The sequence below is a fragment of the Esox lucius genome, chromosome 1, assembly GCF_011004845.1.
Source record: "Esox lucius isolate fEsoLuc1 chromosome 1, fEsoLuc1.pri, whole genome shotgun sequence".
NCBI lineage: Eukaryota > Metazoa > Chordata > Actinopteri > Esociformes > Esocidae > Esox > Esox lucius.
This window is the reverse complement of record NC_047569.1, coordinates 17,481,729-17,500,242: the sequence shown is the minus strand read 5'-3', so window position 1 is coordinate 17,500,242 and position 18,514 is coordinate 17,481,729. Positions and strand designations below refer to the sequence as shown.

The 18,514-nt window shown below is 40.9% G+C and overlaps 1 protein-coding gene across 4 annotated transcripts in view; it reads right to left on the bottom strand.

Annotated features, from left to right (window-relative positions):
• Positions 1–18,014, bottom strand: part of LOC105012233 (kinase suppressor of Ras 1) — a 31,226-nt gene extending 13,212 nt beyond the window's left edge. Inside the window, exons 1-2 of one of the 4 annotated variants that reach the window (XM_010872957.5) lie at positions 17,651–18,014; positions 5,368–5,508 (exon numbers count right to left, since the gene is read on the bottom strand). In XM_010872957.5, the coding sequence (XP_010871259.4) occupies positions 5,368–5,508; positions 17,651–17,860 (351 nt within the window). In that variant the 5' untranslated portion in view covers positions 17,861–18,014. Of the gene's footprint in view, positions 1–424; positions 1,041–3,156; positions 3,751–3,832; positions 3,949–5,367; positions 5,509–17,650 lie in introns of those variants that run through there. The other 3 variants (XM_020049138.3, XM_020049137.3, XM_010873287.5) reach the window with 3 other exon arrangements.
• Between the last annotated feature and the right edge of the window lie 500 nt (positions 18,015–18,514).

The following is an 18,514-nucleotide window of genomic DNA, read 5'->3' as shown; positions in this document are numbered from 1 at the left end:
CTGTAAATAATCAAACAGTTGCAGTTCATCACCACCTGAAAATAAACACACTAATAGACCTAGCTTCTGCAACACATGGAAATGTACTGAAGACACACAGTAAAAAACAAACACACAGACAATGTCTTAATAAGACCAGTTAACGAACAGCACAAAAAAGTGCCTCTCAGATCCCTTAACTTCAAGGAGACCTAACCAACTGGAACGTTCTCTGTACCATAAAAAATGTTATTCCTTGCGTACACACAACTATTCGCTATCTTGCTTGTCTAGCCTACAGAGATCTACAGCTCTATCACCACTGAAGAAGCAAGCCATTCTGGTGAGTTAACCTCTGGCAAACAGGAAATAAGGAAACACCTGGTGTTGCCGTACTAAAGGCTTTCCTTCAGAGTACCTTTCTTAAGTTTACCATCATACATACCGCGTCCTCAATATGGACTCTGTCGTGCTGAAGCCACTTCTTTCATATCCCAGTTTTGGTTAGAAAACCTAGCACTCAAAACTGCTGTCCTACACACTGAGAATTTAACTCCTCTCCCCAGCTCAGTCTCTCACACTCCCAGTTTTTTATTTTCTCTATTTCCCTCAATCGCTCGCTCTCTCAGTCCCTCCCTTCCTCCCTCTGTGTGTGTGTCTCTCTCTCTCTCCAAGCAGGCTCTGCCAGATAGCAGCCCTTCTGTCTTCCGGCTGCTGAAATGCCAAAGTGGTGCATCAGCACAACTGGTGGCGTCAGACTTAGTTGGTCGCCCCTGACCTCTTCCCTGCCTGCCTGCCTGCCTGCCTGCCTATTCTTCCCAGGTGTAGGGAGACATTGGGCTTCACTGAACCTTCCATGCTGCTCCAGGGATACATTCACAACCATGTTACAGAGAAACCTTAAGCAGTTGAAAATCTCAACAGATAGACAGTCCATGCAGAATCCAGCCAGTCAGCATAGGTGGAACAACCACAGAGACTACATTACGGCTCTAGATTCATGGACAACAGTACTGTGCAAATCTTAGGCCACTAACCAATTTTTCTAAACAGTAACTCTTTATTTTTTTAAATATACAACATTTACAGTACACCCAAAAAACATGAATACAATGAAAACTAACAAAAACTAGGTTTTTAAAACAAATTAGTATTTTTGTGCCCCCCCTCAGAATGCAGAACTAAAGCAAATCACTTTGCTAGATTTTTTTAAGTATTCCTGTGCTTCTTGCAGGATTTGCCATAACTCTTCTTTTGGCTTTCACTTCATTTTCTGTCTTCAACTTGCCCAGTTTCCTGAAATGTCTTTATGACATTCCATCTGACCATCTCACAAGATATTGTTAACATTTATTGTGTCTTAATGTTTCTTTGTATTCATTCTAATTCTAACAAGTGTATTTGTAAGCAAATAAAAACAATGCCCAGATTAATAGTTTTACACACATTTCTCAGGTGGCCCATGACTTTTGCACAGTACTGTACATCTGTCTGTCTCTGGTGGCTGAGGATGTCCTTCCCTCAAGACAGGACCACGAGGTCAAAGACAGCCCCATAACTAATCAGTGCTTTACAACCCAATCTCAGAAGAATGCCTCAACTTCCTCTGAACACTAGCCTTTTTCCACAGCCCATCATCCTGGAGCCTTCAGACAAGATGAAATCTGGCCTTATAAGACCCTAGAACAGAGGACAGTGAGAAGGGGGATGGAGAAGAGAGGGAATGAAGGAGGGAGGTGGGGGATCTTTCTACCACAAGGGCACAGGAAAGAGGTTTTGTTCAAGTCTTTGTACTTTTTCTGCTCTGACTGACCTTCTGTCAGAGGACTCTTCCTTGGGTTGGGCCTGCTTTTGAAGCTGACACCTATTCACACTGCAAGAATTTAATTAAGATTAATAACAGTTTTCCCCACACTAGTGTATGCAATAAAAGTTAGCATGTACATTTGATCAAATTAAAATTTTTGCATGTTACCTTCAGAGTTAATGTGCAGGTTTTCCACAAGAAAACCTAGCACTCAAAACTACGATCACTATTTTGAATATATTGCATTTTTCTAATGTGTTTTAAATTCAAGTTGTCACATGGCAGTGACATACAAGATCTAGGTAGTGTTGCCAGATGGAGAGGTTTCCCACACAATTGGGCTATTTTTAATAACAATGTGCGGGCAATGGGTGGGTTGATTTACAGATAGGGTTGTACAGAAAATACGTAATTTTTTTTGTGGAGTCTGCGGGTGATTGTGCAGTTTACAATCAATGAAATCTGACAACACTGGGTCTAGATTCTTAAAGGACGCATCCGGACCCAGCTATACATTACACATTCATAGAGAAACTCACAATGATGTTACTGCATTAGTTGGCTAACTAGCTAAATAAGTTAGCTAACAAACTCTACCTTTTCTAACATAAAGTCTTGCTGATCTTGTTTCATTTAAGTTGTAGACCTGCAGCCCCAAAATAAGAGTGAGCTACATTTATATTAAATCACTCTGTAGATTATCATATTAATCAACACTTGCTGCTCCTCTTCAGCTCGACCACAGCTATTTCACAAAAACATATGTTGGGTAGCTAGTTACTAACTCTGAATCATTAGCTAACTAGATGCATTTTTATTCCCTTTTGTTTCATATGAAGTTGGATGGGCTGGCTCTGTTAGCTAGCTTAGCAGCCATTAGCCAGCTTACGTTGGACATACTGTATGGTGATGGTTCCTTAGACTTACTGCTTACTGATGCACAAAACAATCTACATGTGAAATGATGTGATTTTCTCATCATCGTGACATTTTTTTAAAACAAGTTTGCGTTCCTGGTCAACTGTTGAGACAAAGATTCTGATCTACATTTGGTTTTGGTGAGGTCAAATTCAAATGTTGTCTGGATAACTCTTAATTTGAATATGCCTTTACTGTAACCCCTGGTTCTTTATACAGATTACTGTACTGTAACCCCTGGTTCTTCATACAGCCTATTGTTACTACTGTAACCCCTCAATCTTCATACAGCCAACTCTAACCCCAGGTTCTTCATACTCTGGATGCTACCTCAACACAACTCTTTATCCTACTTCTGTGCCTCTTCATACATTTTCCTAAACTGTCCAGTCATGCAAATATGATAGAGAGACACGTCTGATCTGGGTTCTGCCCTGAGGGCCATTCCTTACCTCTTCCTGTGTAAACAATGCCAACGCCGGACCGGGGCCCAAAGCCTCCCTCTCTTTCATGGGATCTCAATGGTTGAGGGCAGGGAGAAGAGGAATCCTTTTCTTGGATCTATTATAGCCTAGTTAATGTTCTCTTTGTGCTTTTGTCCTAACTCTTATGACCATTTCCATGCCAGGCAAGACTTCATAAGCTTTTATGGCACCAGGTTAGCTCATTACACCGATCAGATCCCAAATGTACCGAAGAGCAGAGACTCTCAGTTCACTGTCAGTGCCACTTTCAGTGTGATCATGAGGCTTGGGCCAATACATTCCTGTCCTGTGAGTCACATATCAAATGGAGAAGTGTCCGGCCTAAATAAATGGCCATTGTTGCCACGACACTTTCATTTACTGAGTGCAATGAAATGCCTATTCTATGACCAGTGGTAACAAGTAGAGAATGGTTTCTTCTGGTATTCAAACCTGTTCAGTTAGAATGGTACCTATATTTCCAGGAAAGGCAAAACATTCTTGTTCTGCAACAATGCACATTTCATGTGTATTAATGGAGTCAACAAAACCCCTTTGACAAAACAATGTTGATGGATCCATTTTATAGCAACCTACTTCCACATGCCTTCTTGTTGTGAATGGATAATATTGTTATTAGAAATGAGATGCAACGTTACAATACCTCTTGGTCCTGGACACAGCACCACATGTGCTGCTCTTTACTGGCCTGGCACCAGTCCACTTCAGCACAGAACAGCAAAACTCATCTCCACATCTCTGACTTGCTCTTTTTCCCACCTGTTCGAAAGCAGCAACGCAAGTTCCTATGCTGTAGTTCAGCAGTGATCCCACACAGCCCAGTGTTACGTGTCTACATGCATAATAGTGCTTGCTTTCGTGTGGTATGTGGGAGCCAGGACTCTGTGTATAAATAGCGTAGCGGACAGGGAATGGGCTGCAGCTGACTGAGCACATTCTGGGCCTTCCATCTCTCCCAGGAGTCTCTTTCTGTGACACTATTTCAGTATCATACTTTCCCTTTCCTTGCGTTAAATATTTTATCATTCCCTCAAATAATTTGCTGTAACCTCACACACGCACACACACACGCACGCACGCACGCACGCACGCACGCACACACGCACACCTTCTCCACCTATTGGCAGACCTTAAACACGGAGAGGAGCAGGTTAGACTGGTCTGTAATTGACACAGACAGACACATTAGTGACAACAGGCTGTGCAGTGTACATTAGTATGTGCAGTGTACATTAGTATGTGCAGTGAACACAACCCTTTGGTACAAAGTGCAGACATGAACATAAACATGGCCTGGGTATAGTGGGAAAGGCAGAAGGCCAGCAGCAGGGATGGGGAAGATCACAGTGTTGATTACAGACCAATAGGGTTTGGGGTGGGTAGTTCTCTGAACCCCAAGTCCTAAATGCTGATAGGGAAAAGGGTTTTCCATTGGCAGAACAGTCTCAGTAAAAAAACTAGATCATATCCGTTGTCTTTGTGTAGTACTAGCCCAGACAAAGTACTGACAGAAATGCTGTTAAACTCCTACTGCCATCTGGAAAACAGGGCGGAACTAATACATTCAGCTTTGGGCTTTCAACAAAAGGCCTTATTTGCTATGGAATATGCTTAATCATTTGCATACAGTCCTGAAGAAAGAAAGGTGAATCCAATCTGACAGATGATGGGATACAGCAAGGATTTTTACACTGTATTGGAGATGTTAACTAGTATAGAATGTATAAAAACATTAGCTCAGAATGTGCTCCTATGAAGACATTTTCTCTGGATGTCAACCGTAAACCACACCTGTACTGAAATTGCAGTAAGCAAAGTGCAGGAATGTGTTCTCTTATGCCAGGTCAATATCAACCTGGTTGACAGTATGGAATGCGTTCTCTTATACCATGGTGGTTAGAGCATCTGACCATTAACCAAAAGGTTTTAGAGATCAAATCCATGAGCTGATCCACAGTAAACAACATGAGAAGTTTAACATGATTGTCCATGTCTAGTATATATCCCCTGTTATCACATACTATGCATGAAGCATCAGATCTACACCAACTTCAGTGACTTAATGGGACTAGTTCTTCTAGATAATTGAACATTTCAGTGGGGAATGACCAAGAATCATCAATGTTGTTTTCTCCTTCTTTGCATGCACAAACATAGTGTGACTCAACAGTAGGCTACCTGTATGAGTTCAGGTCTAAGGTTGATGGTGCAGAACCAATCTCCCAGTCTAGGGTAGCTGTGCAGAACCCTGGTCCTCTCTCCCTCAGGCACTCTCTGTTTATACTGCAGCTGCTTACCGATGTACTTAGTCAGCTTCACCTGGAGGGGGCGACAACACAAACACAAGTGCCAAGATACAGATTAGTGTGATCGATATAGATTGTGAACAATGAATTCCAAAAGTTCTGAAACCGACAAAAATGCAGACGATGCTAGGCAAAAAATTTCTGCTGAGTGTTGTTCATGTAATTTTAACGAAGGAGACTGATTGAAAGCAGACCACTCTGTAAAACCCGCTCAAGTTTTGAGCACAAACTGCCTCTTGTGTCTTTCTTGTTATTTTCAGCACGGTCTGATGTTCTATGCAAAACGGCAGTGAGAAGCGACACTTAGATCACAGGCTGAGGAAAACCCCTGTCAACTCTTGAATGTTACAGTGCGATGCAATGAAGTATGAGAAAAGAGGAGGAAAAGAGTAAAAGAGATGGGGAGAATGCAAAAACGAGAGATCTAAAAAAAGAATACATTGTAATGCCACTGAAGGAGGAGATGAGAAGAAGCCTCTATGAAGTATCATTGTGGCCAGCTCCTCCACAACAGATAAGGTGCAGGCAAAGGGCTGGCTTCACTTCATCCTTTACTGACTGGGGCTTGATTAAATTTCTCCTCAGAATAGCAAACAGGCCATTTTATAAATAGGTCATTAGGCTGGCACAGCTCAAGGCACAATCACCTGAAAATGCACCTCTCCTGGCAATTATTTGGCTGAAGTCAGGATTGGATAACATATTTAACAGCTATGGCATGCCAATTGATCCTTCACCGACTGCCTTCAAGATTGAAACAGACTGCATTCAAACAATAACCTATGCAAATATAGGTTTTATTTTTGAATTTACTATCAGGATTTTTTTTTTAACTCTATCAACTACCAACGGATGGGGGGGTACACAACATTTCCCACTTTAATATACAAGATGACGTCAATCAATAATGTTGCACAATCTGCAAGCTTGCAAACCTTGGTGGAAGTTGACAGATATTCTCATTGGGAAAGTACCTTAGAATACCAAGAACTGGTTGGATAGAGATACATTTCATGTTAATTTATTAAATGACACCTACAGTATCTCACAAAAAAGTGAGTACACCCCTCACATTTTTGTAAATATATGATTATATCTCTTCATGTGACAACATTGAAGAAATGACACTTGGCAGCAATGTAAAGTAGTGAGTGTACAGTGTAAATTTGCTCTCCACTCAAAATAACACAACACACAGCCATTAATGTCTAAACCGCTGTCAAAAAAAGTGAGTACACCCCTAAGTGAAAATGTCCACATTTTGTGTGGCCCCCATCATTTTCCAACACTGCCTTAAACCTCTTGGGCATGGAATTAACCAGAGCGTCACAGGTTGCCATTGGAGTTATCATGGAGCTGGTGGATGTTAGAGACCTTGCGCTCCTCCACCTTCCGTTTGAGGATGCCCCACAGATGCTCAACACGGTTCAGGTGTGGAGACCTTCACCTTTACCCTCAGCTTCTTTAGCAAGGCAGTGGTCATCTTGGAGGTGTGTTTGGGGTCTTTATCATGTTGGAATACTGCCCTGTGGCCCAGTCGCCGAAGGGAGGGGATCATGCTCTGCTTCAGTATGTCACAGTACATGTTGGCATTCATGGTTCCCCAGTGCCGGTAGCACTCATGCAGCCCCAAACCATGACACTCTCACCACCATGCTTGACTGTAGGCAAGACACACTTGTCTTTGTACTCCTCAACTGGTTGCCGCCAAACATGCTTGACACTATCTGAACCAAATAAGTTTATCTTGGTCTCATCAGACCACAGGACATGGTTGCAGTAATCCATGTCCTTAGTCTGCTTGTCTTCAGCAAACTGTTTGTGGGCTTTCTTGTGCATCATATTTTGATATGATGCACAGCCATGCAGACCAATTTGATGCTGTGTGCAGCGTATGGTCTGAGCACTGACAGGCTGACACCCCACCCCTTTAACCTCTGCAGCAATGCTGGCAGCACTCATACGTCTATTTCCCAAAGACAACCTCTGGATATTATGCTGAGCATGTGCACTAACCTTCTTTGGTCGACCATGGCGAGGCCGGTTCTTAGTGGAACCTGTCCTGTTAAAGTGCTGTATGGTCTTGGCCACCGTGCGGCAGCTCAGTTTCAGGGTCTTGGCAATCTTCTTATAGCCTAGGCCATCTTTATGTAGAGCAACAATACTTTTTTTCAGATCCTCAGAGTTCTTTGCCATGAGGTGCCATGTTGAACTTCCAGTAACCAGTATGAGGGAGTGCGAGAGCGATGACACCAAATTTAACACACCTCCTCCCCATTCACACCTGAGACCTTGTAACACTAACGAGTCACATGACACCGAAGAGGGAAAATGGCTAATTGGGCCCAATTTGGACATGTTCGTTTAGGGGTGTACTCACTTTTGTTGCCAGCGGTTTAGATAGTAATGGCGGTGTGTTGAGTTATTTTGAGGGGACAGCAAATTTACACTGTTATACAAGCTGTACACTCTCTACTTTACATTGTAGCATAGTGTCATTTCTTCAGTGTTGTCACATGAAAAGATACACTCAAATATTGACAAAAATGTGAGGGGTGAACTAAATTGTGAGATACTGTATGTATACAGTTAAACATACCTACTCATTCAAGTGTATTTCTTTCGTTTTACTATTGTCCACATTGTAGAATAATAGTGAATACATCATGAAATACAACTATGAAATAACACATGGAATGATATAGCAACAAGTGTTAAACAGATCAACATGTCATATAGTAGATTCCTCAAAGTAGACACCCTTTGCCTTGATGACTGCACATTCGTATTCTCACAACCAGCTTCACAAGGTAGTCACCTGAAATGTATTTCAATTAACTGGTGTGCCTTGTTTAAGTTAATTTGCAGAATTTCTTTCCTTCTTAATGTACAATGCCATTTCCAAATAATTTGCCCACTTTGAATTTGATGCCAGCAAAAGGCTGAAAAAGTTGAGAAATGCTAAAAAAAATAAACATGGAGGAAAATCTCACAACTAATTAGGTTAATTGGCAACAAAACAGTACTATGATTGGGTATAAAAAGAGCATCCCAGAGAGGATGAGTCTTTCAGAATTAAAGATGGGGAGGGGTTCACCACACTGTGAAAGATTGCGCTGGCAAATTGTGCAACAACTGAAGAAAAACTTTTCTTAACATAAAATTGCAAAGAGTTTGGGGATCTCATCATCTACAGTACATAATATCATTAAAAGATTCAGAGAACCTGGAGAAATTTCTGTATGCAAGGGACAAGGCCGAAAACCAATATTGGATGGCCACGATCTACGGGCCCTGACTACAGAATTGTGTCTGCAATAAAAACAGACAATTCTGTAGTGGACACTGTATGGGCTCAGGAACATTTCCCAAAACCATTGTCTATGAACAAAGTAGATCGCTGCATCCACAAATACAAGTTAAAGCTCTACCATGCAAAGAAGAAACCAGATATAAACAAGATCCTGAAACGCTGCCGCCGTCTCTGGGCCTGAGTTCAATTAAGATGGACTGAGGTGACATGGAGAACTGTCCGGTGTTCTGACAAATCAACATTTGAAATTATTCTTGGGAATCATGGACGCTGCATCCACTGGACTAAAGAGAGGGACCATCCAGCTTTTTATCAGTACACAGTTCAAAAGCCAGCATCCGTGATGGTATGGGGGTGCATTAGTGGCATTGGTGACTTGCACATCTGTGAAAGCACCATTAATGCAGAACAATATGTACAGGTCTAAGTTATTTCAGCAAGACAATCCCAAACCACATTCTGTACGCATTACAACAGCATGGCTCCATAGTACGACACCAGATTGCTAAACTGGCCTGCCTGCAGTCCTGACCTGTCAGCCATTGAAAACATTTAGCGCATTATGAAACGAAAACTATGACAAAGGAGACTTCGGTTCAGCAGCTGAAATCCTATATCAAGCAAGAATGGGAATACATTTCACTTTCAAAACTAACGCCAATTGGTCTCCTCAGTTCCCAAACACAGATTATTGTTAAAAGAAGAAATGATGCAACAGTGGTTTACAGTGGCAAACATGCCCCTGTCCCAACTTTTTTTAAATGTCTTGCTGGCATCAAATTCAAAATGGGCATGGGTTCTTCCAAAAACAATAAGATTTCTCAGATTCAACATGTGATATGTTGTTTTTGTAATGTGTTCAATTAAATATATGGATAAATGATTTGCAAATTAATGCATTCTGTTTTTAATTTGCATTTTACACAGCTTCAAAGTTTTTTGGAAACAGGGTTGTACATTAGAATCTGTCCTTTGATCTGATGAATCGAAATTTGAGATTTGTGGTTCCAACCCTTGTGTTATTGTGAGATGCAAAGTGGGTGAACAGATCTCTGCATGTGTGATTCCCACTGCGAAAGGAAGAGGTATGATGGCGTGGGAATGCTTTGCCGATGACACTGTCAGTGATTTACTTAGAATTCAATCAATCAGCATGGCTACCACAGCATTCTGCAGCGATTCACCATCCCATCTGGTTTGTCCTTAGTGGGACTAATTTGTTTCTCAACAGGACAATGACCCAAAATACACTTCCAGGTTGTGTAAGGGATATTTGAACAAGGAGAGTGATGGAGTGCTGCATCAGATGACCTGGTCTCCACAATCACCTGACCTCAACCCAATTTTGATGGTTTGGGAGTGCAAAGATTTCATCAAGGCAAATAACAGCTATTTAGAAGAATCAGAAATGTAAATGTATTTTGATTTATTCAACACTTTTTTTTTGTTAAATGATTCCATGGGTGTTATTTCATAGTTTTGATATCTTCACTATTATTCTATAATGCAGAAAATACCCTTGAATGAGTAGGTATTCCATATATACAAAAGGTAATTATTATTCAGTTACTACAAAACATACGTGGTTTAAAAATATCGATATTATTCAAAAGACAATCACTAGCTGCCAGTGACTTTTTGTCTCTATGCAATGGTTAATGTGCTATAAATAGTAGCATCCTTTAGGCAGCATTTACATTTACCAGAAGTGTATTTTTGAAAGGTCATTTACTCTGGCAACCGCCATCATATAAAGCCCAACAGAGAAACACTGAGAAGCCCCTCACTGAGGAGTCGGCCTGTGTCATTTGCATGAAAACGACCCAGTGCTGGTGGAAACCCTGCAGCCACAGACGGCAAAACTGGTTGATGTCAGAGATGATGAGAGATGCTGGGTTGGGCCATGGGCATATAGGTATAGCGCAGTCCAGTCTAACACCTTCCCTTCAGACCTCAGACCACAGGAAGTAAGCTTTCCCTGAAAACCAGCGGATTCAACAGGGCTCACAAATATCTGTACCCAGCAACAAACAGCACCACTTGCAATATTTCCAGCTAAATGTCAGCCTGTACCGTAGGTCTGTTTCAGGCGTTCTGTCTTTTCAAAGGCTGATTTTAAAATGCTTTTACAAAATTCTACGTAGAATTTATAAAAACGAAAGGTTGTATGTATTTTACTGCTTCACAATTCATGTTTTGTGCATTTCAAGTTTCAAGGTGTGTCAAATGCACCGAACAACACAGCATCCGCACAGCGAAATTATGCCATGGCACCCGACAACTACATAGTGAGAGTTAAGGAGAGGAATATATAAGCAGAAACATAGCCAGACAAAAAATACATATAACAAAGCAAAATATAGATAACACTGTACACTAGCAGCAGTTTAAAGATAAGGGTACTATAAACAAGTACTGTGGCATACATTTTAGGTAATTATTATAGTGAACATCTGAGTGCCGACATCAGTCTTATAGAGGAATGATTCAAAAGGATGGGGGCAGACTTTTAATGGGAAGAGGGGAAAGTGTAAAGATGGAGGTTTTAGTTCATGTTTAGTCTACCACCTACAGTTTCCTTTAGTTTTTAAGGAGCCTGGCCTAGTGGAACAACATTAAAGTTTCAGCAGCACTAGAACAGTCTGAATGGCCTCCAGTCTTTTTCCCAATGAGGGAATGGCCATGGCTGATTTGATGCACTCCAGTGCTTATGACTGAGCGCCTAGATGAAAACGGGCGGTGTTGTTTTGCACCAGACAACGCCTGGCCTCGTTCCACTGTGGCGCTCATCATTATTCACTGTCTATCAGTCTCTCCATCTCACGGTTCTGTTACATGTCAGGCAAACACAGTGAAACGTAGGACTTGCTAAGGGGGTCCATGGTAGCCTGGCTGACACCTAACTCAAAGTCCTGCTGGAAAGGGTGTTTTGATGTTGTCAGTAAGAGGCTTCGATAATGAAGGTGACGCCCTGGTAAGATTTCCCAATTTCAAATGGAAATCATCAGGATCTGTTTTACTAAAGCACTGCCCCACCAAACTATCATGTTTACTTCCAATATCTTTGGCATAGCTAATTGATGAGTAAGCTTGAGTTGTCGCGCATGCAAACATACAGTAAATAAGAACTCTTTCGCACATTTTCTGAGCAAATATTGTGGGCACAATAGGGTCCTGGCCAGACCAGTGAGAAAGTGCTCTCCATGCGCTGTGAAGAACGCCAGTCGCATCAGTGAGGCTAGGTCCATGGGGCAGACCGGCAGCTGGTATCTGTGCCCCCCCCCCCCCCCCCCCCCACCCCAATTTGTTTTTCATGTGACAATGACGCCATACAAGGACCTTTTCACAGATCAGATAAAAGAGGTGGCCTTGGCTGCCAGCAGTCGAAAGGCCTTTCTATATAGACACTCACACAATCAGACACAAAATCACATATGCGTCACTGCAGCGTAAAAATGAGGGATATCCTTGTAATAAAGAATAGCAAGATCTTTCAAAGACCTTTGAATGTTAGTTTTTAAACAACTCCTTGGTGGGGGTGGGCTGACTGTGGTTCTCACCTCTCATGATATCCTTCTCATTCACTATGACAGTTCATATCTTATAGCTGCGTATGCAAATTACAGTTATGAAAAATACCACAGGACGCAAATAGAAAGCATCACTTTTCATTTGAGTTTCCATGTACGGGACAAAATAAAACGTTCAAGCATATTAGTAAGGCAAGCGACAAAAAGACAGAGCAAAAAGGTCAAGAAAGGGAAAGCGAACAAGACAGAGACAGAAAGAGATTAAAGGGAGGGAAAAAAGAACAGTTGCAAAACCACATGGGGGTTTTCTAAGACTACAAAACCCGTCATTTTCATTGCTCGGTTTCTTCCACTGACTGCACTGTTGCTGCCTCGTAGAAATAATAGTAAAACATATCACGCTAGCATGCTAAGACTTTACCAACACAATTACACAGAGCTCCAAATGTCCAATTATAATCTCTTTTTGACTAAATGTTGACAAGTTTTCATACCCGGTAACATACACATACTAGAATAAGGTAATTGCATCGTTATCACAGGGACCTGGAATAATTAGATTAGATTCAACTTCATTGTCAATAAACAAGTATAAGTACAGTACAAAAAAATGCAGTTTGTGTCTAACCAGAAGTGCAAAGAGAGGAGGGCAGAAAATGTACAAGTATTAAGTATATGTATGTACAAGTGGTATGTATAGATGTGCAATTAATGCAAATGCATTACATATGGCAATTCTAAATGTGCAATGGAAGCAAAGACAGGAGGGGAGAAAATGTACAAGTGGGATAAATATTTGTGCATGAATAAGGAAACAGTTTCACAGGGATTTGGAATAAGGAAAACGTATCACAGGGATTTGGAATAAGGAAACAGTATTACGGGGATCTGGAAATAAGGAAACAGTAGCACAGGAACCCATGACAAGGTTACTTGAGTTTAAATGGTCAATAATTTTACAGAAGTCCCTTCCCTGGTGTGTTTACAAGCTGCACTGCTTAATCCTCTAAAACAGTGTTTTGGTGCAACATTCATAGACAATGTTGTGTCTTCACACAGTAATGACATTATCATTGTGCAATTGCAGTGCAGCTAAGATGAGGAAGTTGAAAACCCAAACTTTATAAGTAAAGGATGGGTGGTTATTAGATGTAATTACAATTAATATTACAATTACAATTAATAGTTAACTGTCCATAACTGTCATTTTTTATGAGAAAACATCTGCTACTTTTCAATTATATTCCGTTTAAGAGATATTAGAAGACAAAAAGGATCCATTAATCCCATTTGGTGCGTCATTGAAATTATGCAGTTGTGCTCAAGTTTCCCTCCCCTTTTGAGAGTTGATAACATATGTACCATTTGTGAAGAAAACATGAGTGAGCAGGCAAAACATTTCTTATGGGATTCAAATTCAACTGTAGGTCATAACACAATGGCACAATCATAAAACCAAATATGGCAACAAAGAAAAAAATTAAATGAACCCTGTTCAAAAGTCTGCATACCCTTAGTTCCTAATACTGTGTATTGCCCCCTTTAGCATCAATGATAGTGTGCAGTCTTTTGTAATAGTTGTCCATGAGGCCCATTTATAGCTGCCCATTCGTCTTGCCTCCAGGTCATGCAAAGTCTTTGGTCATGAACCGCACATTTGAGATCTCCCCAGAGTCGTTCGATGACATTAAGGACAGGAGACTGTGATGGCCACTCCAGAACCTTCATCTTTTTCTGTTGTAACCACTGGAGGGTCAACTTGGGCTTGTGCTCAGGGTCATTGTTGTGCTGTAAAGTCAAAGAGCTTCCAATGCCCAGGTGTTGTGCAGAAGAATGTAAATCCCCGTGCCTTTTGAGCTCCCACACCCCAAAACATCAGTGAGCCACCACCATGCTTCACAGTGGGGATGGTATTCTGTTCACTATAGACCTTGTTGACCTCTCTTCAAACATAGCACTTATGGTTGTGACCATAAAGCTCTATTTTGGTCTTGTCACCCCAAATTACAGTGTGCCAGAAGTTGTCAGGCATATTGTAACCAGGCTTTTTTGTGGCATTGGCACAGTAAAGGCTTCTTTCTGGCAACTTGACTATGCAGCTCATTTTTGTTTATTACAATTTCTGGCAACTGAACAACCACCAGACTAAAACAAAGGAGAGAAAATAATTGGGAATGCGTTTGAAAATGTTAAACTATATGAGAACTTTGGTATCTGATCTACGTAAATCCTCCAGAGTGGTACGTCAGGCATGCTCTGACTGTACATGACTTGTACGTAAACCTCAAGAGTGATTCATTATTTGTACCTTTGGGGGTGTTTTATGTATTTGATATATACATGTATTCTCTGAAAATATGTGCACTTCGTTAGTCTAGCACACCTAAGGGACAGCACAGACCTTGCCAGGCCCAATACCTACTAAAAACATGAGGCCACTGAGAGAATAACACTGGTGTTTAAAGCAATGTACTTTGTCCTGTGTTTATTATCTGTGTCTTGTTTTGTCTGTACACTGTTTTTTTCTTTTTCTGTTTGGTTTTTAATCACTGAACCTAAATTGGATGTGTAAACATGTATACGCAGGGCCCAGCTGTAAAAGAGACCTTGGTCTCAGTCTGTGTTCCTTGTTGAAATAAAGGTTTAATAAACTCACTCTAAATAACATCTTTCCGCAATAATGTTTACAATATCAAAACAATTCTGCTTTTGAATGGTGGAAATCTTACAATGGCTCCTTTATCAGATGTCAATGTTTTGTTTTCCCACAAACATCCTTCCTGAATTCAAAAGTAATCATCTAGATTTTCTAAGTAACTAATCTGATTAAAACATTTTTGCTGGTAAAGTAACTGATTACATGTAATCCATGTAATGCGTCCAATTACTTATGATCCATGTTTCAAGCAGCGCCAAATGTTTCCAATTCTTCATAAGCTATTCCCAACATCAGCAACTTCAATGGTTTACACTTTTAAGACATAAAAGTGGAGGGTGGCTGTATTGACAGCGTTGCTCATCTCCAATATCCAATGTAAACACAATACAGGCCATTTACATTGGACAGACCTGAGTAACCCAACTCCCCATGCAAGCATTCAGCTCAGGCCTGACCACTGTACACACAGATAGACAGGCCTATTGTAGGAAGGAAGGGGGTGAAGATTGAAATAAAGATTAGGAGAGGAGAAGGTTAGTGATAAACCCAGAAGTGATCTCATTCATATAAAAGAAAGTGTACTGAACAGGAATTCTGAAATACTTGTGGACCTAGGTTATACAGACAAATGTTTATCCCATTTGTGTTAACAATTGGCGTGAACCGAATTTATGTTGTGTTACAAGCTGGTCGCTAGGTGCATTAATGGGCAAACTTAGAGTTAAACACAGTGGCTGTTTTCAAGGGCGTAATATACAACATATTTTTGCCACAAATACTGAATTACATGTTCCACTTTTATAAAGAACACCAAGAGTACTTGGAAAGCACCATCCAATGTGTTTAGAGGCTTTTGGTTGTATGCCAGCAAACAAGATATTTCTATACATTCATGCTGCTGCTGATCAGTTAATCTCCATCTCATCATCCATAAGTCTTTGTTCCACAAGTGTACAGGCTCTTTTAGATACTTTAAGCGAAGTGGAACCTGGCTGTTCGGTTCATAGGGTTTACTAGTGGTTGGCAGCTTGTGGTGCACCCTCTGAAGTTCTGCTGGTGAACACTGCATATGGTAATATTAAGCCTACCTCCTGAAGAGTGTTCCTGAACTATTGGGCTATTGTTGTTTTTTTCCCCATTTTCAATATTATTTGTTCATCCAAATTCTTGTGGGCCACATTAGAGCACATTTGAAAATGTTGATAAGATTATGCATTTCATCACAATCATTTTCATAATTTCACAGCAGTAATTATTACAAGGCATGATGGCCCGCTGGCCTGGGGCCAGTAAGACCTAACGTCGAGACAGCAGGCAAACAAAGTAGCTCCATTACCCAATTTAAATTCATAGTATCATATTAAAACGTTGCACTAAAATGCATCTGTGGCGAGTATTTTTGACCAATAATATTAAATGGTTCATTTGTTTTGACAAATCATAGTTCATTCCAGAGCAGGACCCAATCATGGCATTGTACAAGGCAAACCAGACACATACAAAAATTGTGTGTGGAAAAAACAGGTTAGGTGGATCGAAAACAATAATGGCAAGAGACACGCCGTTCAAGTAGTGCGTTCCCAACGAAAGTCGTTAAGGCAGGGTCGTTTAACGAGGGAACGAACAACTACTGAAAACCTTCTCCGAAGTCCCTGCTGTCACGTGTACTGTGGCCAAACGGGCTGCTGACAACCCTGCGACTGTACCAATGATCGTCTCCGAATGAATGAGGTGGCACGTAGCCAAATTGAAAAACGAATTATGACCGCCAATCATATTATGAAGAGGGAGAAACCATTCACAGACTAAGTCCATGAGATATTCCGTAAAAATATGGATATAGAAACCATACAGACATGGTTTGTGAACAGCAAGTGTCATGCTAACTATGCCAGCCTAAGAGCTTGCTAGCAGTAATACACAAGAATGCATAAGTAGTAGAACATTGAAAAAGGAAAACTGAAGTCTCGTTTCAGTGTAAAGTACTTTCTATCATGCCACATTGAGGTTTAAGAGGATCGTGGGAAATTAAAACATTTGAGTTGATGATTTTTGAATGATGTTAACAAGTTTTAAGAAATTGAATGTTTACAGGCGTAATGGATCACAATTGCCGGGCTGCATGTATGACCTGCCTGAGCCCTAGTTCTTTTGCAGGTCTGTAAGACATCACCGAAGCAAGCGATTTACGCACTTCAACACCATAAGTGTTTACAACCATTTCCTGTATTGCTCTTTGCTGCAGTGGCCTTACAAACCATGGAATGTCCCAAAATATCTCAGATTATGTGTTTCAATGGCAGATAAATGTTTAGGTTTCATTTCCATATGGTGGTGGCAACTAGTTTTGGTGTTTTAAAGTATGTAACATTGTAGGGATACAGCACGTCAGCAAGCCCTAATCTATAGGCCAAGACTATACGTAAGGAATTATTGTATAATTTGCTGAGTTATTTAGAACGTGGTATGTGTAATGTTTTTACTACATTTGGCCAAAGAAAAAAAACACACACCACATTTTCCACAGTACCGTCTCTCTCCCTTACACAACACTCACGCGCTCGTTCGCGCGCAAACACATGCGCACCTGCATCAACAAGCCGAAGTTTAACTACATGTCCTATGTTGTAATGAAAGACAGTCCTTAGCCTACCTCCAAAGTGCGTATTTCTTGCTGAGTGAGGTCGTTTGATGCAGCGCATTTGGTTCTGAGTCCTTGCAAACTAGAGATGGAGATGTCGATCATATTCTGGATGAGTTCGCATTGGTGAAGGGCGTCCATCCGTGAACCACCTTCCCTGTCACTTTCCGATATTTTATTACTTTGAACCATCCTTCCACCTTTGCCTGCCAAACTATCCATTCCTCGTCATTTGCAATACATGGCAGGTAAAGGTCGAACAGTTATAGGAAATAAACAGCATTTAGTAATATGCTCCAAAAAGTTGCAAACGAAACGAATAGAACAGCTCATAAAACTTCCGACATCGCATGTCACTTCTCTGAGCGCAGCGAGGTTTCTGTGTATGCTCATCAGCCGCGTCTACTTCTGGTGTTAAAAGTGGCCACGTTACAGATCGCTGCGCGTTACGCAGATGATCAGAAGGAACAAAACACGGATAGTCTTTTATCCTATCATGTTTTGCAGTAAAATATACAAAACAACTGCTTTTTCATGTTTGTTTTTTGTCACTTTTCAATGGCAGGGATTTCAAGAGCCGATCATCTGACCGCGCATTGTAACTACAATAAAGACTACCTGGAACGGTCCTTCCTAGGCGAAATGCATTGTTGGAGATGTGGTAAACTAGTCGCAAGCTAATTATAGAAATTATAGCTAGCCTATAGTTATAATACAGAGGTGTATTGTTTACTCTCAAACTACACTAAAGTCTATTTTTCTTTATCAATTTAAAGGTTTTCGTTGGCACAGAAACATTTTATTTTTCAATTTAAAACCAGTTTTTTGTGGCCTGGGTGTTCCTGTGGTCTAATCTGCTGCTTCTGGTACACATGT